This window comes from Platichthys flesus, chromosome 14, assembly GCF_949316205.1.
Source record: "Platichthys flesus chromosome 14, fPlaFle2.1, whole genome shotgun sequence".
Classification (NCBI taxonomy): Eukaryota; Metazoa; Chordata; class Actinopteri; order Pleuronectiformes; family Pleuronectidae; genus Platichthys; species Platichthys flesus.
The window spans coordinates 8950908-8975989 of NC_084958.1; the positions used below are offsets into that span (position 1 = coordinate 8950908).

Here is a 25082-nt window from a genome sequence, read left to right on the forward strand (position 1 = left end):
TTTTCTGCCCTGTTCTACGACTCGTTTGTTTGGCATCGACTTTGATGTTAATCCATTTTGTTATACGTGTGCCACCGTCCGAACCTCAGGGGACACAGCATTCACCACCTCAGTTACTGCAGCGTGGGCTTCATTTGATTTACATATTGTCAGTCCGGAGGACACGTTATGGAAAACTGTGCCCAGTGTGTCTTCTGCCTCCCCACAATTATTTTAGCTTCTTCTTTTTTACCTTTGGGCCATATTAAAACTTCCTTATAACTTCAAGTTCTCTGTTCAGCACACTGCTCTCTTCATGATAACAGATGATTGAGCCCAGTGTGCGAAATATCCACTGGCTTCCTCCAAAATGAGCTTCGGAGGAAGGAATAAGAATAAGAACTCCACAAAGTAGATAGGAATCAGAATCAGAAATCAGAATCAGAAGTATTTATTGCCAAGTAGGTTTACAACTACCAGGAATTCGCTCTGGTAATTGGTGCATACAATGAACATAGAAACATAAAAACACAATAAATATAACACAAATAAGAAAAGCAATAAAAAAAAAAAAATAGTATATATTTACTCACTATTTACTTGTTATTTACTCACTTTTTCTAATAATTATACAAAGGAACATTTATTTAGACATAAACATATCTAAATAAAAAATATATAAAAGATAAAAGATATAAAAAGTGAAGTAAAAAGTGAAATGCAAAATACAAAACAGTGAACAGTGTCAAATTGCAATATGCAATGTAATGCAGTATAATATAATGTGTTAATTTAACACATCCTTGAGGTGTGGGGGCGGAATAAAAGTCAAGAGTCAAGTGGGGGTCCCGGGCTTTGTTGATAAGGCCAACTGCAGCCGGGAAGAAGCTGGTCTTGTGGCAGGCGGTTTTGGTCCTGATGGACCGCAGCCTCTTGCCCGAGGGAAGAACCTCAAAGAGTTTTTGACCCGGTTGGGAAGGATCGGCCACAATCTTGCCTGCATGCCTCAGGGTCCTCAAGGCAAACAGGTCCTGTAGAGATGGCAGTTTGCAGCCGATCACCTTCTCAGCAGAACGGATGATACGCTGCAGCCTCCTTTTGCTGTTTGCAGTGGCAGCAGCAGACCACATGGTGATGGAGGAGGTGAGGATGAACTCGATGATGCAGGTGTCAAAGTGCACCATCAGTGTCTTTGGCAGGTTGAATTTCTTCAGCTGCCGCAGGAAGTACATCCAGAGCAGAAAAAAAGTAACAACCTGACATACAACATTCATCAAATGTAGAAGACACTGAGAAGTCGATCGCTGCAGCAGCTTGACAAGTGGTGATACTCATTCTTTGACAATAGACCTCACTGGATTCAGTCGCTCTGTCTAATTGAAGTTCCCGAGTACAAATTCAGTTGCATCTATTGAGAACACGTCTCCCCGCTTCGAGGACGACTCGACAGCATAGTCAGCATAATCATTTACATTTTCTCAGAAGGTGTACAGACCATGTGTCTCAGTGGGGGATGATTTCCCTGGAAGTGAATTGAAACCAGAGGAATTATGGCAAGCGGGCATGAGGAATGAAGCTAATTAAAGGATGTAATGTGGGGCCTGGATTCCATTCAGCCTGTCGAGGAAAAGTACGACAAGACGCAGGCTAAATAATGTTTCCCAATTAAATGCAATGTGCTCATGTTATTGTGTGAAACTCTAAGGACTCACAGGTTTTCTTTAATAAACTGCAATGCTTCTGACGACCGTCCAATGTGTGTTTACAAATGTCTCTTTGTGTACTTGTTCATTTTAATTTACTGTGGCATGTTTGATTCTTCATTAACTCTGCCAAGGAGGTCATGTTTTCACCCCTGTCTATTAGTATGTAGGCCAGATGACATGAAAATAGCTAAATGGATCAGCACAAACCTATTGTGGAAGAATGTGGTTTGGTTTAGTAAAGAATATTTGAAATTTGGGGGAAGCAAATGCAGGAATTTTGGGGATAATTCATGGATCTTGATGGGGGAGAGTGGGATCAGGCATGTTTAATGGACAGTTATCAATGGTTGTCATGGCTAATGCTCTATCTCACCATTTTAAATATTAAATTTTTTTATATCCTGGATTCCGCACCGAAATTTAATGGGTTATTACGTGGGTCATATCTCACGTATATCTATACACGTATCATATCTATCTCAAGTTGTGAAATTCATTCAGCGGGATAATACAGATGACACATAAAAGACCAAGGCTGACAATGAACTGATCATTTTCTTCGGATGTGTGTACTTTTCCCTCTGTGCTGTACACACATTGTTGGCTCACATTTCTTTTTCTTTCATTTACACAACTACAGTCTGATATATTTTACTGTGAATACTCTTGGGTTAGTTAAATCAGCAGCTGAAAATCGTCCCAGGTCAAAGCACAATGTACTTCTGGTTGAGTAACATTACGACACAACAATGCACACCCGTCATAAGAAACTATTCAGGCTTTAACAAATGATAGTCTATAAACTTGACCAGAATGTCAAGTGTAGGGCAATCAAATGAAGTTTAGGTTATTTAAGTTCCACCGCATCTGTTAAGTAAGGACACAGGTGAGGAAATGCAGACTTCACAAGAGAAAAAATCCAATAGAATGTCCTGACTTTTCATCTTTGGTAAATAGGTGGTCGGTCAGAATTAAGCAAGGGTAAAAAAAAGGAAGCTTGGTCATTAACAGGAATCACGGCCTCGCTGACAGAGGAACTGAATTAAGTTGAATGAGCAACAAGGAGGAAACATGACTAATGACACGGGTTAAAAAGACAGGTGAAACTAACAAGGGGCTGGGCAGATCACGAACAAAGGAGGGATAACCAGATAAAGAGAGAGAGAGACACACAAGGACAAGGCTTCAAAGTAAAACATGCAATATTTAATTTTACGATTCAAATGAAAGGAAAAACAAATCCCCCCAAAAAACGCAAGGAAAACCATAAGGTACAAGGTCATAACACAACAAGAAGTCTAACAAAAGAAGCACAAAGAAATCGGTCTGCAAAAGTCCCAGATGTAAAACAGACTTCTAGCCCTAACCCTAGTATCACCGAAATGAATGTACAATCACAATGACTGAACGGTGTTTCTTGCTTAAACCGTATGACCGTATCACCTCAGTACACTGCCCACAATGCCTGTTGCACTACCATCATTAAAGCCACAGAATAGATATTCATAAGCATGAAACATTTGTTCTGCATTTGGAATCTCCTCAGAGAATGGACTAAATTACACGACATTCTGGAGAAACCTCTACCAGACAGAGATGTGTCTTTATTTACCTCTGCTAAGGAGGATCTGTTTTCGTCTGCATTTAGTTTATTAGCTGGATTCTGCAAAACAACTGGACGGATCATCTCGTCATCTTTCAAAATTCTCCTCGATTTCTCGAAGAAGAATTCATTCATCTTAATGAAAAATATCAGGAATGCTTATTGAACTAATATTGATCAGTGCGTGCAATTTGGTGCAGATACAAATAAAAAAATCCAGGTCTAGTGAATCTGAATGTGTTTTTTGTTTGTTTGTTGGTTAGCAAGGTTAAACTAAAATGTCTGAGCCCATTTTGTAGAGGGACGGGACCCAAGGACAAATCCTTCAAATTTAGAGACATTGTGAGACAGGGCAGTTTTTTTGACATTTTTATTGATTTCCCAGAGAATGATTAATGGATCTAGAGGAAGGCACATTTAGGGGACTGATATGATTGTGGGAAATGTGGCGCAATTTGGTTGGATTTAAGTAGACTCAATGGCCTTGGCGATAGTATGCGCTCTACTTTCTAGTTTCAGTAATATTTCCATTCATGCACATTCACGTTTCTTTCTTTCCTCCATATCACAATGAAGTAATGATCCATTTTTAAATCATAGAATCAATTCAGGAAAGGTAGGAGTGATATTATCTGAGATCTACATTGTTAGCAAATTGATTGCATGTTTTTTTGTTCCCCTCTTGTGAACGTGAAATTTAACCTTCAGTTGTGTCTTTATCCTGTGCACTGTTTCTCTGTGAAACACAAAAAAGGCACCAGGACTGCGAGGCCATGTTTTTTGTTTGGTCCTCTTCTTTTGCCTCATGTCACTTTTGTCAGAATTGTCAATTATTTTTGTTTTTTTGGGACTGGAAACAATCCACTGTCCAATTGTTCAGAGAGCTCTCTAATCCAGCCTTAGATCTGAGTCCTGCGGCATGGCCTAATAGGATCTTAGTATTAACCCTGAGGACAATACCACCAGCTGTCGCAGAGCCCCCTGTTGGCCACCAGGAGGAATGTGTGGGGGAGGCAGGGGAGTCAGGGAGGGAGGTGACTGACAGAGACAGAGATCAAGAGAGTGACAGTGTGATTCCTTTAGTCCCGTGGAATAACCAACGAGGCAGGACAGCGGGGGAACAGAGAAACTCCTGAAGTGCTTTCTATCCGGACGACTTCCTCTTTAATTTGACTTTTCACCCCCTCCATTAATCAAATCCCAACTTTTTTATTTCTTCCCTTTTTTCTTTCTTGGTTGTTGCTTCTTTCACATCACTTCGCTGCATCTGTCTATCCTGCTTCGCCTGCTGCATCCACGGTCCTGCCACTTCCTCCTGTGCGGCGGCTGTTGGCTCCGTGGCTGGCTCTACATGGCTGAATAGGTGGTAAAAGGGTTGGTCTTCTCTGTGGGGGGGGGGGGGTTGCGACGTTGCAATCAGGACCAGGACAAGCAGCAGGAGGAGGAGGTATTGGAGGAGGATGGCGGTGGCTCTGGACGAAGTGTGGGGGCGGGTGAAGAATGTCTGCAAGCAGAACGGGCTTCTCATCCTGTCTGTGCTGGCCGTGGTCATTGGCTGCCTGCTGGGCTTCTTCCTCAGAGGCAAACAGCTCTCCGAGCAGGTCAGTTGGTTAAAAAAGACCCATCCCTTCACATATTACCCACCTATCCATACACCTGCCCACCCGCCCACCCACCCACCCATAAGCCTTCTCTCACCCATGCAAGTATCTGAGTGTGACCCCCCCCCCCCCCCACGTCTTCTCCTTAAATGCCTAGATGTATTCAGACACCACAACTCCTAATACAAGAGATTACCCAATTACCTGTTCCCTGCATCTGCATCTGCACCTTTACCTCCACTTCATTTGCTACACACTTCAAACAATTATTCACCACAATCTCTGTAAGAGCATTGTATTGACTCGCATTCAATCCATGGAGACTTAGGTGACCAACCATGTTGGGCTGTTAGTCCCAAGGTGGAATAAAAGTCCCCACAACGAAGTACGCACAAATTCATTTTAAATTAAATTAAAAAAATGATAAACTGCAAAAATACAGGTTTCATGATGAACAGTTGATTTTGCTTCAGATGGATGCAAAAAGGAAAGGAAAGATGTTCAGTTTCCTCTCAGTGAATGATGTGAGGCTCTTTACCTTCACCACTCGCACTTGAACTGCAAGAGAGTTTCAGAAATACAGCGTATATAAGCCTCCAGGGTGCGTCCTCTACAAGGTGCTCACAGTAATTGCACAAGACATCGACAAAAGCAAGGAAATGGCTTGAATTTTGTATTTTCCATGTATTTTGGCCTCTTCATTTAAAAATGTAAAACAGATACTCATCCTTCACTGAGGTTGCCTGTAGCCTCTCAGCTGGACTCAGAGTATCAATGTAAAATGGGCAGCCAGTGGGGAGATTAGTTGACAATCACTCATGGAGTCAACAACATACCATCGGTCCTCACTTATATAATTCACACATGACTGAGAGGGAAGTGGAATTAAATTGTTGGAATTCAGGAAAATGCTGTGAGGGAGCTGATGAATATAGAGATAACAATTCTACAGGCAGCTACATTGTTATAACTGTAACTGATTGGGTTAAGAAAGGTCCAAATTGTAGGAAAATAAATGAATAAAAAAGAGATTGTTGTAATAATTGTTCCACTAATTCAAAATATGCCTTGACTGCTGAGAAAGCGTGTGTCACACTAAATTTGTCATAATCTGGGAGTGCATGTGTGCTTTTGCATGTAAGTGTATGTGTATGGCTATTTCCAGGTAATGTTTGTGCATGTGTTGGCAATTAATTTCTAAAAAGAGTTGAGTGAACAATTTTTTAAAAGGAGTTAATGTCCATGTCCTGTTGACCGACAGCTGCTGATGGTGCTCACAGTGCAGTGTCTGCAATGTGAACAAAAGGCCAAACCACTTTACCCTCCCACATGGTCTGGTGAAGAAAGTTAATATGGCTAATACTTGTTCGGAAGCATATTCTCTGTGGTTATTAGTGCTTGGATAAGTGCTTGAAAATGGATGTTCATTTCCTACATTTTCTTTAATTTCCCTCGATTTGAGGTCACACTGGAGCCACATGGCCTGAGTTCATCCCAAAGACCAAGCAAATTGTCTAACCTCATATTGTCCTGTCCAGCCAAAATCCAATATTAAAGCAGAATGCAAGATATTGAATTATTATTATTATTTTATCGTGATCGACTCTCGAAATGTGTCTCAAACACAGACTTCGTATAAAGATCGACGATGTCCAAATGAAGCCAAATTATCCCATATACGAACGCTGCCAATGTGCGGTGATGACATTTTTTGGAGCCTGATTCTGCTCAGTAGCGATCGGGGAATGGAGCTGTGGTATTGAGGGCGCACTGGTTTAACCAATTGCTGTAAATCTACAAGTTATAATCCACTTTATAGCGTCCAATAAAACCAAGCTTACTGGAAAAATTTGGACTCGGACAAAAGGGAAAAAGGTATTCGACATGTACCTTTTTTAGTTTTCTCTGTCATCTACACTTACATGAAGTTTATGAGCCATACTGCAGCCATACTGCAGCCAGCCACCAGGGGGCGATCAAAAAGCTTTAGCCTCACTTTTGGGGGGCAGTCATGTCGGCCATCTTTAGATGCAGTCTATGGTCTCAAACGATGCCGTGTTGGAATTTAGAATTTTTGGAATCGGGTTTGGAAAGTTCTTAACCGGTGTTTTAATTTGATGTGAAAGTATCTTGCCGCAAAACAAATGCTCTGCCGGCCCAGCCTCCCCCTGCTTATCCTAGCAAGGGTGTTGCTTCAACAGTCTGTGGCTGATGCCCAGCAAACGTGGCCCCTCCACAGACAAGCAGCACAACTGAAGAAAGTTTTCCTGTGTAAACCTATTGTGCTGCTAGCTGCCGTGCACAGGGTTTCATGCAGACCTGATAAATGATCCGTCGCTGTTCCTCTGTCGGTTGTTTCAGTTTGGGAGCCGCTGGGTGAGATGCTTCAGTTGATAAATGTGTCCTTTAAAAAAACTTACTTCAGGGTTGTGCTCACTTCCTGCTGCTGGCATCATAAGTATAGCAAAACTCATCTTGAAGTTACTCATTGACTGTCTCTGAAGGATTTGGATCATACCCTTTGCATAGGAGTGGTCGAGCTTCTTCTGTTGTATTTCAGGATCAACGTACACATTTAACCGTCTAAGGACAGGCTTCTTCTTTACTGAAATATGTTTCCATTCCCATTTGTAACCCACCAGATTCCTTACGTGTTCTCTCCTCTGAGACGTCCATGCTGCGAGCATCACATGATCAGCAACTAGTCCATGTTCAACCCATGCTAAATACATCGTCGCAGAGCAGTAGAGTCTACTCGTCCTGGACAAGTTTACTCAGGTCTACATTTTCCAAGGCCAATAAGAAGAATCTTCAACTTCCACTTGATTTTATTGTATTTTAAACATCACACATTATGTAATACATACAAGTACATACCTTGACAAAGCTAAATAATTAGTCGTTAAGGTGGCGAAACTTTAAGTTGCTCTAGTGTTTTTGTTTTAGCCGGTGACTGAGGTTTGAAATAAGTGAAAACAAATACTAGGATAACGTAGCTTGGGAAGATTGTGTTTTTTTAAGAAAAAAAAAAGCTTTGTTTCTGTGTGCCTGTCACAGACATCAGAAATTAGGGTCCGGCTGAACCAACCTGGTGGAAAGAAAAAAAATCCATTTGCCACTGGACATGCCGCACTCCAGAGCAATCTGACCCTGAGGTGAAACACTCGTGATGAGGGAAAGATGTCAACAACACTGAGTGGCTCTAAGTTGTTGTTTTTGTCATCGATCACAAATAAAGAGGATTTAAAACCTTTGGAAGGAGCAAAAGAATGACATTGTATGTGGAAGCACACTGTTGCTCCATCTTGTCGCGATGGACAAAGGAAATGGATTATATGTAGCATTCATGAAATGTGTTTGTCTTTAGAAACTGCTCCTACAAATTAGAAAAAAAAAAACAATGATACCGTAAAAAAATGTTATTGGTATCATACCAACCACAATGACACGTGCCCACCCACCATACTTGCAACCTTGCATTCCTCTTCTAATTCAGCTTTCGTTTTTATCTTCACGATACGCTTCCGTCCGCTGTGGCCGTGACAAAATCCTTCTGTGATAATTCCTGCTACTCATATGCTCTTTGTGCTTGAATGGAAAGAACGTCATCATCAATGGAGCTCTGATACTGTGATTGACCAGGTCAAAGGGTAAATGAACAGCAGAGCTTCCATTTAATCCAGTGGAGCTGGAAAGATTAATATGTGTCTGGCCCAGTGCCGGCCCTAATGACGTTGGTGGGTTGCAGTCGAAAAAGCAACTAAATTTTGTCTTAAATTTGCAGATGTGAATTTTTGTATTACAAAATCGTATTCATCTTCAATATGATGTGACTATGATCTCACCAATCACAGCCTGACCTATAATTATTCATAGATCTGAGTGTTAACAAAACTTTGTCAATATATGGTAAATGTTTCAATGCAGGGAAATGGTCACAGTAACAGTGTTATAAAGACAGACAGTGGAAACATTTTACTATGAGCTAAGGATGGAGGCAAAGTTTGCAACATCTCACAGTTGGGAAAAATGTATCAAAGGCCCATGACTCACAGAGAGACCTGTTTGTCCTTCGTGCACACACACACAAGCATGCACATCGATGCTATGTTCAAGGAAGGAAATACACAACAAAACATAGAAATGTATTTCCACCTCACACAGACACAGTCAGTCATTTAGCCTAAAAGCACACTCTCTGCAGGAGCAGAAAGCTTTTATTGTTCCATCATCTGACAGATGCGCTGTACTTAGAGTGATTTTTTCCTGTTATTTGTTCCATTGGCTTTTCCCCTATTGTGGCTCACTCGCATTATGATAAAGTAGAAAGTCAGAAAGAAGTGATGTTACCAGACCACTGCAGTCCGTTCCACTTTCTGACAGTTGTCAGGTTGTGGGGGGCTGGGGCTCGGGGGAGAGGAGAGCAGGTCATTCACTAATCAGAGGGTCAAGGATTCGATCCCTGGCTGCTCTGATCAAAATGTCGAAGTGTCCTTTGGCAAGACACTGAACCCACAATGGACCATGACTGCTCTGCCAAGCGTCAGTTGAAGGAGCTATTAAAATACACTGTGTGTGTGTATGTGTTTGTGTGTGTGTGTGTGTATTACACACAACAAAACACATTACAGAAACGCGCTGCAATTACAGCAGACAACAGCGGAAGTGTTCCAGGGGACTAACAAAAGTGATGGACACGTCCAGTTGTTGTTGCTGCAGCAGTTTGGAGTTGTTAAAGTCGGTGTCCGTCTGATATTGGAAAATGAGCTAAACTGTAATGCTTTTGGTTTATTTTAACATTGTGATCGGATGATTCATTGAGCTCTCTGGGCCACCGTATATTGTAGACAATCGCTAAAAAAATGCAGCTTGTTTTGAAGTACATTGTGTGATGTTGCTGCCACGAGAAAGAATGCATGGAATTGTCAATCATTGGTCCCACTGTGTTCATTTAAAGCAGCCATGGCAGTTCTTCTTCTACTCAGTCCATGATCCATCAAATGTATATCGTTCAAATTCCTCCTAAAAATCCACTTGCAGAGTCTGGAAATTTCATCTGGATGGAACATTGTTGAGCAAATGAGTCATTTCAGCGGGGATGTGACATACCACACAGCTGTGAACTGTATGAGTACACGTCACCAACAAGCCTTTGTTATGGAGAATTACAGTATAATAAAATGCAGCTGTGCATGTAAGCGTGCGACTGATTTTCTGAGGAATTATGTAAATGTAATGATGCATTTTCGGCTAAGTGCTCATATGGTTAACCACTGTTGACAATGTGATTAAGTGGTACAGTTGTTAAACAATATTTTACATTATGTTTACTTCTATAGCCCACATAGGTGCCCTAGTAACGGACGTAACAACACGTTCATCTCTGTCATTGATTAGATATTTTTGCCGTCTACCACTGTTCAGTACTCATGCACTTATGCTGTGCATTTAAAGGGGACATATTATGCCCATTTCACCACAGTTGATATGGTTCCTTGGGGTCTTAATGAAATGTCTGTAACATTTTTTGGTAAAAATACCCCAAGGATCATTTAAAACAGGACCTTTTTACTCTATCTAAAACAGACCTCCTCAGATCAAGCTGTTTTGAGGGCCCCGCCCCCCTCTCAACCCGCCCCCATCTTACCCCACCCCCTTTCACCCCTCTCATCCCTCCCCCTTCTCACCCCTCCCCCCTCTCATGGAGGTGTAGGACATTCGTTTGAATGTGTTCTCACTACAGAATGCATTCAACATCTATAGGGCAGTTTATGGGCCTTTATGTCCAAGAGGAATAGAGCAGTAAGTTTTGTTTTTTTTATGCATGAGATATCAGTCATTTCTGCAATAAAATTATGACTGAGGAATAAAATACATAAATTACTCTTCTCTGTGTATTACTTTGCTAACTGCTCATCTTACACGTGTCAATTGTTGACATGTTACATATCAAACATTAAAAGCACACAACTGCTTCTATAAACTTTTATTGTCAGAAAGATTACCACAGAGCTTTTTAAACATACCAAGTATAATGAAAACATTGATTACAAAAATACAATTTGTGCCATCAGAAGCCATACTGTAAAAAAAGGAACACTTTATATTTGTGTGTCACCTTTTATTCTCTAAATACAATGTAAACTTTGCTCAGCCGTTACAGGTATTTGGCGTACAGAAGCTTTGTGAGCTGGTGTTGAGGCCCTCTGGGCCGGAGATTCAGGGTGGTCCTGCCCTCCTGCGTTGTGCTCCAGATACGCAGAGTGTTCCCTGATGCTCAGGGAAGTTATGCAGGGTTCAGACCTGCCCTTGATTGAAACTCGACACATAGCTGGCTATAACTTCCTGCTTGTCAGGTTTCTCCACACAAAATGTCTAAAAGAAGCAAATACCAGAATTATTTAAAAAAAATACTTACATTTCCCTCGTCTTCAGTATTGCGATGGAAAGATGGCACCGACCCCTCTTTCAATAACAACCTTTTCGAGAATCCGTTGTTATATTGGCCCAGGTTGAATAAACAGTCCGATTCAAAGTGGTGGCAGGAACGTTGCCATCATATATGAACTCTATCCATCTCAATCTTGTGTCTTCTGAAGCTGGAGTCACATGAAGACATGTTTGCAGCCGACCACCGATTCATGCTGCTGTTAGCTTATCCAAGTGTTTCCAAGGCTTGCAAGAATGAAATGACCGAGCTTCTATAAAGTGGGAGGGTCCATCTAGGGGTGGGTCGAGTGGTAGTGGGGGAGTGCATAGAGCTATGGGGGAATGTACTAAATGGGTATTTTTCGACTATGACGTCTATTTCGGTCGAAATTCCATTGGACGCACTTTAGCACATAGTTTCTGAAATAGAGGAACCACAACAAATCGCGGGAGTGATTTTTTTCCAGAGTTTTTGGGACGGTAGACATGCCAGATACCCAAAGTAATGTGTAGAAGCACTACAAAAGTGGAATTTTCATAATATTTCCCCTTTAAATTATTTTACAGTGTAGCACACACATTATATCCACCTCCAAACGAACACACAAAAATGATAACTTGAACGTGGTGATAGGCTACCTGGATCAAAACCATCAAGTAGTTTGCCAGCTAGCCTGAAGGCACTATTTGAATAAATTGAGGACTTTTCTTTTCAGTCTGTGAAAAGGAGAGAGAACTCCTCTTCCTGTCCTCTGGGAGAGGCAAAGCAGCAAAGAACCACTAGATTAATCACTACAGCAGCAGACAGTCAGTGACAGACTGAGGGGTTCTGGTGGATTTATAGCTTTTCTAATGTTTATTCAGTTTCTTATGTGAAGAAAAAAAATGTAAGAGTAATTTTATACTGAAAAGCCCTTTTACAATAGGTTCTCTGTTTCCTTTTCCTATTATAATTTTTTAGAGCTGCAACAGTCACAGATTTCGCCATTTTGCAATTAGGAAGACCTTTCATTACACTGCCTTAACATCCTGTAATTACCTTGTAAAGTGTATTTGTGTGCTCTAATGTGTGTTTTCCTCTTTTCCCTCGCAGGAGGTGAAGTACTTTCAGTTTCCCGGAGAGCTGCTGATGAGGATGTTGAAAATGTTGATTTTGCCCCTTGTGGTTTCCAGGTAAGAAACTTAGCATCACACACACACACACACACACACACACACACACACACACACACACCCTCCTCCCCCTCCGCACACACAGAGCTAGTTTTTGCAGCATCATTTTGCTCTGACAGTGGTTAATATTACTTTAGAAAATGTGCCATCTCAGAAATGTTTTCTCTGAGCAGATGAATTCTGAAATTTGACCAGGGGACTATGTGGATGTTCCTCTGAGGAAACAGGGACTGCATCAGAATGAGCTTTTTAAATTTGCTTTGTGCCCTACATCAGAGAGAATTGATTGTCTGTCCTCACACATCAACATTCTGCAATATATCTATATAGGTAGCAATGCGCCTCTCCGATTTTTGTATTATGGCTGCATCTGCATCATGCACCTTTTTCTGAGACGTGGCTTCTCTCTTTTTCTTGTTAAACCCTCTCTGACCTGCCAAACCATCAGCTGCAGCAAACATCAGCCTTGAGTCAAATTGTTCATAGAAATATTATAGTATTCATAGACTGAAAACACAAGTTTGTTTTAAATGTTCAATAAAATGTATATTTGTCTCAGGTTCAGGCTCTTCTTATTGGAGAAGACCTACAAGACATGTAGGAAATGACAGTTTATGTGTACAGTGCCTTTCAACTACAAGAAGGCAATTCAAAAGGTCATATTGTAGAAAAGCATAGAGTCATAGAAAGGCTTTGAAACGAAATAGAGAGAAAAAAAAAGAAAATGGATTTAAGATAGACTGTTTAAATAAGTCTTTCATTTGAATAAAACAAATTTAACAGTACAATAGGGTTAACAGTCCCAAATCTGGTGTCATTAAGTTATTTTAAAGTAGCAAACAGAAAAGGTTTGCATCTTATTCAAAAACAATACAAAAAGAGTATGTTCCCGTAAGAGGTATCGGATTAAGGACTTTCTTTTTAATGGGAAATTTAGTTTTTAAAATCAAATTTATTTTCAGCGCAACGCGGCTTTTCTCGTGCATAACCTTCAGGATCTGTTCCTCTGGCTCTGCATGGTGATTACTGTAGATTAAAAGTCAGACCTAGATGAGACTGCACCCAATTACCCTGTCTTTTTTTTAACATAAAGGATTAAAGAGTAATGTTTATATGGAAGTAAACTCATTGCCCTTTTATAGCTTTGGATGTTTACGCTCTGATGCGCACACACACGATGCCAGATTCTCCTCCAGTTGGACTATTTTAGGCCCAAAGCTCTCAATGGCCCGCACGAGGTCAACCATGTCCAACGCACAAAAGAACTCCCAAAACAAATCATGCAAACGCACCGGTTCCATGCAGGCTGCTTTGTGCAATAAGCTACTTACAATCTATGCAACAGCAAAGACTGGATGAGAAGTTAATCCTCCCTGCCGCTCTCTGCCTCTGTCTGCCTCCCTCTCTCTCTACATCACTCTATCTGTCAGTGTTTCCTGGGGCTTTCTCTCATGTGTATTCTCCGGTCTTTTTACAACACAGTTTCAGCGCGTCGCAAACGGCAGTAAGATCATGCGTTTGTGTATTTATGACGTACATGCTCCATTCCCCCAGTTCTACAGATTCAGAACTTCAGTCTGCGGCAAACGTGAGGCACGTGAGGAAAACAGACCTTAATAACATCTAATCTGAAACAGTGCATGCAGGTCATGGGAACGTAAAGGCACTCAGGGCAAACAACCAACGCTCTGACCATGGGCTCCTGCGGCTGGGGCTGTTGAGTCTGCAGCACACTCAATCGTCCGGGTGCCTGCCTGTGATTCAGTGAAGGCACAGATAGTACTTTGAAATCAGCAGGTTTGGTCTGTCCAACAAAAGACACAGCTCCAGTCTTGGGTGATGTTCTGCTTTCCTCTTTCTCTGATGACAGCAGAGTGTATCTGGATCAGGATGCAGAGACCGGCTGGTCCATGGCGCATGGTACAGTGGGGCTTATCTAGGGGTGAATATCTGTCCCAGCCCTATAGCTTGCCCGTTTCAATCTTTCCTCCCTCCCAGGGCCATCTGCGCACCGGCCAACGGGCAAACCAGATTATCCCATGAACGCGTCATGCAGAATCAATGGCCGCTCTGCTTACTGCCTCCTTATGTTCCATGTAACTTTTATTTTTGAGATTGTAATTAACATGGAAAAGTAAATAGAGGAAAAAAAATTCATTGAGTTTATTTGCTGAATCTAGTTTAAGACCGCCTGGACAATTTCATAAATCCCTTTGAAGCTCTTTTTAATGATATGCAGCATCTGCAAAAACATATCGTCAATCCAAACCATGTTCAGAATGTTAACGGTCATAGTTTGCTCTGCTAATTTATTGCGAAGGTTGGAAGAAATTACCTCCAGCTGGCATGTGGGTTTTGTTTTGTGGAAATGTGAAGTGACTGTAGGCGTTTGTTTCTCAGAGAGTCACTGTAATGTATCGTGATTAATCTGCAGTGGGTCTCTTCTTTACGGCTATTATTCCCATCTTTATAAACAGGCGGAAATGTTTTTTCTATGGTGCAGGGGACATTTTTCAATTAAAAACAATCACCATTATATTTTAATCTGTTCTCATTGGAGAAGCTAATACAGTATTTCCTATAATTTCATCTTAATGGGTCCCCTTGCTTTGATTTTCTTATCATCCCCTCCGATTTGGGATTTCAGATGTGCTGTATCCCTGCTGGATCCAGCGCTCACACGACAGCAAGGTGATCGATCACGTGGTTTCCTGGTTATTTCTTTGAGACATCACACATGCAGCACACAACAGTATTGTGTTTCAGTATTGCTGAAGTGGGTGTTGTCATGTGTGAGAAGGGTTCAGTTTGCGGCCTGGTCACAGTGAGTTTTAATATACATGAATATGAACATGAATAGAGAATTTGCTTGGAGCAATAAATTAAATCCTGGCAAAGTTCCACTTGGCTGAAGTGGTTCCCTCTACAAAAAGTCAGTGAGATTATTGTTTTATTAAGTTTATGAAACTTACATATCAGAAAGATATTATACCCAAATGAACACCACCTATTTTGTTATTAAATACACTTCCTGGTGTGACCAGCCCGGAGTGTCTATGTTTTTTCGATCTAAAACCGCAACTGTGTGATGCAAGGTCCATGACAGAATTTCTTTTCTAAATTGAATTCATTAAGGTTTAAATCTTTAGCACTCTGCAGTAAGTGTGTTATTTCTACCAACATATGATTCGAAACAGATGCTACAGTCCTCTACTAGCGGTTGAGTTAATAACACAGGGACATATATAACACATGCAGGATTTTGTGTCATGCTGGTGTTTTGTTCTTCATTAAATGACAGCTGGTTTTGTTTCTCTGTAGACTGTACATAGAAACAGTGTGCTTAGTGTTATTGGGTTGCTCGGCAGGTCAGGCAGAGGAGTTTGATCAACGAAAGATTAATAGAGTATTGTTTTTATAATATCCTCATACAAGGAGATCGCTAGATACACAGCGGTGTGAGGACTTTCCTTCCTGACTGAGACTGATGTTAATGAAGAGCAGAAACCTCTTGTCAGAAATCATTGTTCTTTTCAATCCTTAAATTCTTTCTTGAAATGTCATTTTTCCCTGCTTCTCTACAAAACTGTTGGAACAGTTCATAATTAATAAAGTGCATTATATCATCAACCTGCCCAGACCTTAATTTGCACTGGTTGCACTCAAAGTCGTTCTTGTTAGCAGGGTGTCAAGTGTGTCCTTGAGACCTGTGTGTAAATGATGGTGTCCACGGAGCACACACAATTAAATTGATAAGTCAGACAACTTTATATTGATCTGCGATTTCATCACTCCCCCTGACGTGACAGATATAAAGGCATTGAGCAAATATTTATAACCTCCCCTGTCGGAGCTACAGGTGGATGCTGGATTGGTGGAGGGGCTGAATCAGCTGGCAGCAGTAATCCAGCAAGAGAATGGATGGGAAATGTTTGCAGCTGGAATAGACCTTCTTCATGAATTATAGAGGCTTGTGGACAGAGAGGCGTGTCACATGACTAGAGCAGCGCAGCTCCAGTTGGTTTGTCTGAGCTATAGCTATTTGACTCAAACTGACATTTGCCATAGAAAACAAATCCACAGAATGAATGCTAGGTTATTAGCTCAGGTTATTCATAAGATTCACAGACTCAAAGAGGATTGACTGTAGAATATGATGATTTTATTTATCGTCTACTCTATGTTGTGGCTGGTGCATTTTTGGCTTGTACTCTTTGTCAGAGCTGTCGTGAGCTTCTGGGTTGAAACTGTTTTTTGAGTGTTACATTATAGACCACAGACACTCCTGCAACATCCTATTGTGAGAGTGCCATCAACCAGAGCATCGCCGGTGTCTATTCTGATCTGATAAAACAAAAGCCACAGTGGCTTTGTGGATGTCATGGACAACCCTCCTCCAAGGAGCCTTTGCCTTCTCTTTTACATCGTGGGATTACTGTAATGCTCTTGCGTTCCTTGCGAAGGCAAGCACTGAGGACTGTAAGCCCCACATGGCCCAAAACCTTGTGGCAGATCTGCTCTACATGTTATCGAATCCTCACAATTAAAGCAGTGACCCATGGCAGGTGACACTCTAATCCCACCTTGACTCAGACATCAGAGAGCAAAGGGAGGAGATCTCAGTGTGGATACTGGTGTTCAGTTTAGAGTCCAGTCATTCAGTCCGAGGGGTCACAAGGTGTTTAAAGTGACAGAGAAGATGCTACTCGTGACGGCCATGACGTTTAATGAGGGGTCACAAGTATGGCTTTATTGAAAAGCTGCTTAATCTTTATAACATTGGATGACATGATTGAATGTGTTTAAAAGGAGGAAGCCTGCAGTGACGTGCCCTGGAAGTATTATCACTTAAGTCTGCAGTTGCCTCAGATCTCTGGAGCGTTGCAGTGTTTTCAGCTCACTGTTTCTGTTTTCTGGCACATAACTTCAAAGGCAATCCCATCACTCTCTCCAAGGAATTTTTGCCATAGCAGGCTATTGTTTTATGGAAAAGGTCTAAATATTTACAGTTCTCTACCTGACCTCCACCAAACAGCAGGAGGACAAAGGAGCATTAGGCAGCTAGGTTTTTCAGGGTGGGGGAGACCAAAAACAGAGCAAAAATAGAGTAGAAATACATCCAACTGCTGTTACAAAAGTATCTGATCATACATCGTAATCTAAGCAGTTAAAATGTAATGTCAGTGATTTTGTCCGAGTTTAAGGAATGAGCTTCCACTGGTTACATAATAAAATTACGACACTGTGTGAAGGATGCAACTGTTAACAAGGAATTTATGCATAATGAAATACAGAACACAAAACTACCAACAGTGCTTAACAAATGAGAAATATTTACATTTTTAGTAAATGAGTAGGTGGTTTGAATAATAAAGCAAAGGTTTGTCGGTTTAATAAAGTTGTCAATTAAATGTAATAAGTAAGTGGCTCCATATTGTAAAAACTACTTACTATTAAGTAAAATTTTTGTTTTTCATCATTCATCTCTGAAGATTTTTATTTTTGTTAGTTTCCATCAAAAATACAAAATGTGACTGTGATGTTATCATCAGATATTTATGTACAGAGTTGGGAAGAGGAGGAGGTCAAGAGGTAAATCCCTGACATAGCAGATTATAATTGTTTCCTCTCTTTGATCTCTTAGCTGCAGTTTGTAGTTTCCAAAACCGCTGCGATAGGGGAAAAAATTATTAATGTGAACTCTGCACCAAACATCTGGACACACAGCGCAGCACAATCCAGTTGAAACCGTTTCCCTGCCATTACCCAGAAGATTGATGTTTTGTTGTTGCGCCGTGAATCCACCTCCGCTTTGATTTCTACTTATAACGTCCTGATTTTCCTGCCGGAGATCATCCATTTATTATTCACACAAGCTGCAAATCTCTCTGTTATTGTAGCTCCGGTCACATCTCTCCATCACTGTCAGTTAATTACCTAAGATTTCTTTGTGATTAGACAGAAAACCACATTGTTGAAGGTATAATTATAACCTTAGCCTATTTACTGCAGTCTGTTATGACTGTGATAAGGTTTGTTGGCATCACATTCTGGCTATAGCAAGCTCATTACATTTTTTCCACCTCTCTATCGTGATCTCATTCATACAAACTAATACCTTTTATCTAAGAGCTTCACATGCCAGAGGTAGCAATTTGTTAATTGCATTCAAAAGGAAAAATGTGTGGTCATTCAGGAGTTTAGTAGAGCACAGTCTGAGTTAAAGCAATTCACCTCAAAACACTTCACTTTCCTTCATTTGTTAAAACTAACAATAATATCATTATAAAGATTGCACATAATCATTTAGAGATTCGTGAATTCAACATGACAGTGAAGCCGAGGGAACAATCCAGCTGCAGCGATATCTGCGGTTATGAAAGAACAGCATCTTCCTTGAAGACTCAAAGAAAACAAAGATCGAGGCCGGTGCTTGAAGGAAGTGAGAAAAGGCAAAACTGGAGTAAGAAGTGATAGGAATCTATGAATAGAGAGATTGCTTGACTTGTTGAAAAGGCAGCATCAGCCAATGCGCATGGAGAGAAAAGAAAGCAGTCGGGAGTGATGACGTTTGTCATGTCCTCTTCCTGAATGTCCTGTTAGTGTAGGGTCAACTGTAAATCATCGTCCCTGCAGCAGAAGATTCAGTTGGTCAGATGCCTGCAAACCTTGAGCTGCACCTCATCTACTATGAATCTGAGAGAGAGGCATGGTCATAGCAGTGACTGCATGTAACAGCTGTGACACAGTGAGGTGGCCTATAGGAAGATAAATGGTGCCACACTGACGCTGGAAAGCTTGTCATCTAAGAGAGTTAGGCAATATAAGTGGGTTATAACACACCACATCTCTAAGTGTCCTCTAACGTGAGACTGTGAAGCGTTTAAAATCCTCCAACCTGCCTCAGTACACTCGAGAGTTTTGATGCTACTGCGTTATTTCGTAGCTTTTGTTGGCTTAAGTGACTGCTGGTGTTTAGCAAAAGAAATTGTCCGTTGATGAGGTTTTGTCAACTTTTAAACTGTAATGCTATGAAAAGAACGCCTCGACCATGATTTCCTCTTGAGAATGTTTCCAAAACGACACTCTGCGCTGTCAGTTGGGAGGTTGGAGAGTTCGTCAGCTTGAAATGGCGCCTCGTGTGGCTGAGCGGGGGGTCTCCAGCTGGTCCAGTGTTGCAGCACTAAGTTCCTAACAATAACTGCCACAACAGCACAGCTTTGATTTTTATTCAACTTAATTTTAAGAAATATCAACAAAAATGATCTTAATTCAATGACTTTTTATTAGTATTATTAATTATCTCAAGAGACACCCAGCAGTTCCCACAATGAGCCAACACTTTGTGAGGAGAGAGAGAAAATTCTCTTCAAGCCCCCTGCCAATGGAGCCGGTCTGGCTTAAACTTCACTTCAAACTCTGCGTTGTGTCTGTTAATGTTGTGGGGACAAAATGAGGACGACTCTTGCCTTGTCAGCTTGGGGCTATTATCGGCTAGAGCTCTCATATCAGTACAGCCACTTCACAAAACCAGGTTTCACACGTACACACCTCTGGTGGCCAAGCTGATGGTGAACCAGTCTGAAGTAGTGTGAATCCGGGTCACGCAACAAGATTAAATTTAACAAACTAAAAGCTCCCCAAACTAATATACACATGACAACAGGAGATTAACAAAATGTTAACAAACAAATGTGGCGACAGCGGAGAGCTAGTTCTGACAGGCAATCTGACATATATGGTGACATATATCATGTGACATACCTCACTCTCCACAACCATCTGTAATACAGCTTATCAGGTAATCTATTTAACCAGAGAGACATTTCCCATCAACCCCTCTTGCTTGCTGCTGCAGTATTGCAACCAGTTGCTTCAGCCCCTCCACCACCCCAGCATCCACCTGTAGCTTCCAATAGGGGGTTACTAGTATTTGCTCATCACTCCCATCATTCCTGTGTAATCATATGGGGGAGTGATTAAGTTGAAGCCAAGACGCCAATCTGTTGTAATAAATACATAACATGATCGAACGTGAGTTGTTTGACTGAAAGGGACTTCATGTGAAATATAAAAACATTAGTATTAGATTACACCGACATCTTTACATTTTTTCTGCCAAATACTTTAACATCATACCTGCTCTTGTTGTCGTAATGTCTCCGGCTCCAGTCGAGCAGCTGCGGTTTTATACTTTGTTACGTATACATTCCCAACACACTTATGTTGTTCTCTCAGGCTACAGTCCAAACCAAGTGGCATTATTTGACTCTGTACCAAGTCATTTTTGTGAAAACATATTATGTACCCGGCAGAAATGGTACTCTGGCCTCCTCCCTCAGCCCAAAGACATTGAGGTTGGGGTAAGGTGTACTGAGACTCCAAATTGGCCGTAGTTGTGAATGTGAGTGTGAATGATTGTTTGTCCCTGTAAGACGCTGGCGACCTGTCCAGGGTGTGTCAGCTGGGACTGGCTCCTGCTCCCCCCCGTGACCCTCAAAGGATAAGTGGTATAGATAATGGATGAATAGACCTTGTCTGCACGTATCTTCAAATTCCTGTTGCTCCTGACACTTTCATACTTCCTCACACTGTCAGATGTGTAGTCACACACAGTGTTATATGGATGGTCTGCTGCCACACACATCAATCACACATTCCCACAAACGCACCCTCAGAATCTTGTGACCCCTCATCTTTTAAAACTGACAGGCTGACACTCTCTCCTCCTCCTCCTCCTCACTCTCCTTCGTGGCCATCTCATCAACATCTTCCCACAAACCACAGCTATGGCATGTTTTTATTTTTCCAATTCTTCTACACAAGCTGCAAACAGTGTGAAGCTTTTCATTTTTTGAAAAGCGATACGTCTCCATCACGGCGCAGTGAAAATGAATGCCTATACAACAGCGCCATTCAAGGTTTTCCCCATTTAAATGCAAATTGCACTCATCGGCTGATAATGTTTATGATTACCCAGGTTTATTCCTCTCCCTCATAGAAAGGGGAAGGTTTGCAAAGCTCTGTGTGGCTCCACAGACGAGAGGAGAGGAGGAGCGTGTAGCAGAGAAAGCCCACTTCAAAAGACATACCAACATTTTGTATTTCCACATTTACAGGGAAAAATTAAGATATCCTGCATAGACTGAAGCAAGGATAATGCTATTTCTAACATGAGCTTTCCTTTCTGTCTGTCCGTCTGTGTCTCAACTTTCTATTGGTCAGTTTGATGTCTGGTCTCGCCGCCCTGGACGCTAAGTGCTCCAGCCGCCTGGGCATCATGACCATCTCCTACTACCTCTGGACCACCTTCGTTGCCGTGGTAGTGGGCATCGTCATGGTGTACATCATCCACCCGGGTGGCGCTGCCCAGAAGGAGGCCTCGGAGGAGAGCAAGAAGCCGATGACCAGCTCTGCTGACGCCCTGCTGGATCTCATTCGGTAAGAGGTCGTCCCCTTTCTCCTCCATCGCTCACTCAGTGTCAGTTCGCTCAGATGAAACTCATCATTATCATGGAAGAGTGAGTGAGAGGTGCATGATCGATGTCACGACACTGCCTTCACACACAGAAGAGACAAAGGGCCAAAGATAGACATGTACATGACATGAATTTATACACAAACATTCCTGAGAATCTATTGTACCGGAATGTTTGTCCAAGACTGACTATTAAATATAACAAGCACCAGACAGCATCACTGGTTTTATGAAAACCCTAGTGGTTTATGTGTTATTCTCTTTAAGAGAACAAGAGGGAAAGACATTGAAAAAGCATTTTCTTCAAAAATATTGGAGAGTTTAACCTCTTCAGCACTATAAGAAGCCATGTGGGAAGGAATCATCACTGTTTGGTTCAAGCTCATCTCATGTGGGTATGTACAACCCAAGATATAAGGTTATGAGAAGGCATTAATTGGCTATAAAGGATCGCAAGTCTTAAAGCTTAGAACAGTGATCTATAGAAATATCCTGTCATAAAGCCGGTGGGAATGGGATCAGGCTCTGTTGTTGTTATGTGATTCTCTATATTATTGTAGATATTTTTACTGAAATCAACCACAGGGAAATTATATATGTTTAAAAAAAAAAAAAGAACAAAACCAAAATGAAACCAAAAAGATAATAGAAAGATGAAAGATAATATTTTATTTGTGTTTGAGGTGAATTTGCAAAGGAAATCTCCAATATTGACTGCAGTACTCGTGGCAGCAGACTAAGTGGGGAAACTCTTTACAAGCACTGAGACTAAATATAATTTTCTGCTTCACACCTTGGTAACGACTGAGAGAGAGAGAGACGTGCAAACTTTGTGAGGATTACAATTGATTGCGTGCACGACACCTTGTCATCACACCTGCCTATTAATACCTGCGATTGTTCATTTCTAGCTCTGCGTGCGCTCTCATGTGCTCGAGGTCAGAGCGTAAAGCCTGGAGCCTCGTGTACCAGTGGGTTATCGTGCTAAGCTAATTAGCGCTGCTGAGATACCTGGCTGCGTTCGAGGCATAGATTAGAGGTGAGTCTAGGACAGAGGCAAGGTGGGAAACATGACAATGAGGTAGAGAGCCACTGTGTCAGTGTGACAGTCGGTCAGTGGGCTATAGGCAGCAGAGAGCTACTGAGGCATCCACATCCACGCACTGTAAACTACAGAAAACTCAAAACTGTGTGTTTTTCATCAAAAAATATTTCAGACTTTCACATTTAAAAGCAATATTTTGATAAAGTATCTTTTCGAATCTGGTTTCAATTGTTAACATTTCAGTGTTTCAATAACAGAATCCAAACATGGTGGATTTTTTTTTTTTTTTCTAATGACTCACTTTTAATCAAAATGTACAAAAAAGGATAATAAAACTTTCTCAGTCCATGAAATGGCACTACGTCCTTATCACGTGGCAATGGTGAAGTGTCTTCGTATGTGTCTGTGTGTATGTGTGTGTGTGTTTGTGTGTGTGTCACAGAGCACAGCTGTGCTTTGGATTTAGCTCGCAAAGCTTCTTTACAGCCTTCATCTATCATGCATACTATGTTGGTCCTCTCACAAACGGGCCGGGCTGCCTGCGGCCGTGTGTTTACGTGTGCAAGTGTGTGATAAGTATGTATAATGAGCCCAGTGTGTATGAATATGTGCATACATGGATTTATTAGGCCCAAAGGGTTCAGAGTGGTTCATTAGCCTGCTTTGCCGTCTTAGACCCAGGACAGGCTGCTGAATGGCTAAGTGGTCAAATCCGTGCAGAATACTCACCGCGACCCTGTGACCGGCACCATAATGTGGTCCCACACTCTCTCTGACTCGTGTATGTCATAATGTTTAATGCATGAGCTGAAAAATGCAGTATGTCCTTTAATCCTTCTGCATCTGTAATGTGCTGTCTGAATTGCGGAATGACACACAATTATTCAGCAGCCTGCAGTTCGGCTATAGGGCTGGACGATATGGCCAAAGGTTATGTTGAGATCAAATGTTCAACATAATTGGAAAATTAGTCAATAAAGCTTGAAGTCCTCAAAAGGCACTTCTTGCAAGAAGTTATTATCAATCAGTCATATTTTGTACCACAAAGGGAGGGGGCTGCATTGCCCTCCTGTTTATTTGTATTATTTAATCAATCCATTGAAAGTATTGATTACACATTCAAATATATATTTAAAATTGATAATAAAACAATAAATAGATTCCTCAATTTCCCTCAACTGATTTAATGGGATTGTGTTGATTAAATGTCTTCAAGGGAGAGTCAAAAATAATCAGGTTCCACTGTCTAAAGTAGTTTGTTTTCAATATTTCATTACATTGATTTATGAATTAATTATTACTGGTACACAATTTTTTAATTATCATAAAAAGCTTTAAAATATGTGTCTTGGGATTCAAGGACACTTCAGCATGTGGACGTGAGCCACATAGTCCTATTCATAGAATTCTATGAATAATAATTATAGAATCTATGAAAGGATAATTCATTAATGTGAACTTGTATTTCATATCGCTGACCTTCTCCACCACCATCTCCACAGTCAATACGTAGCTGTGCTGTAGTCCTCAGACTTCATTTGAAAAATCACTGAACTGTGGGAGATTTTAATAACAGAGATTCCAGTATAAATCTCCATCTACCAACTCATCTGATCAAATAATGTCCATAGTGTACAGGGATGCAGGGCTATGGAACCATGTCCCAGCTCAGACTGGGTAAAGAGCAGAGAACAATCAGTTAATCAGTCATATTCACAACGACATATGAGCACTTAAGTACAGAGGGAACTGTGCATGTCATTGGAATATGGGAAAATCAATTCAATTACACATATTAAATGAATGCATGTGACAAACCTGTTTTAAAAAAGGGAACTTAACTTTCAGGGGTAGAGGCAGGAGGTAGATTTGTTGAAGTTGCTGATATCTTGCAGATTGACTCTTTCTGAGGATGAACACATCGCATTTGGTGCATGGCTTCACACTGATTTGTTTCAAAGCCACTTTAAAACCAAGGGACACAGGAAAGAATCCTTATTGACAATGAATGATGCTTTCCAAAAAAGACATGTTGTGTTGTCCTCTCATTCATTATTGTGAACCTGCA

At 41.2% G+C, this 25082-nt stretch overlaps 1 protein-coding gene across 1 annotated transcript in view; it reads left to right on the top strand.

The window, feature by feature from the left end:
- Window positions 1-4417: 4417 nt before the first annotated feature.
- slc1a7a (solute carrier family 1 member 7a) overlaps window positions 4418-25082 on the top strand; it is a 29956-nt gene continuing 9291 nt past the window's right edge. The window contains exons 1-3 of the mRNA XM_062403491.1: window positions 4418-4889; window positions 12412-12491; window positions 21717-21932. Of these exons, the coding sequence (XP_062259475.1) occupies window positions 4749-4889; window positions 12412-12491; window positions 21717-21932 (437 nt within the window). The 5' untranslated portion in view covers window positions 4418-4748. The remainder of the gene's footprint in view (window positions 4890-12411; window positions 12492-21716; window positions 21933-25082) is intronic.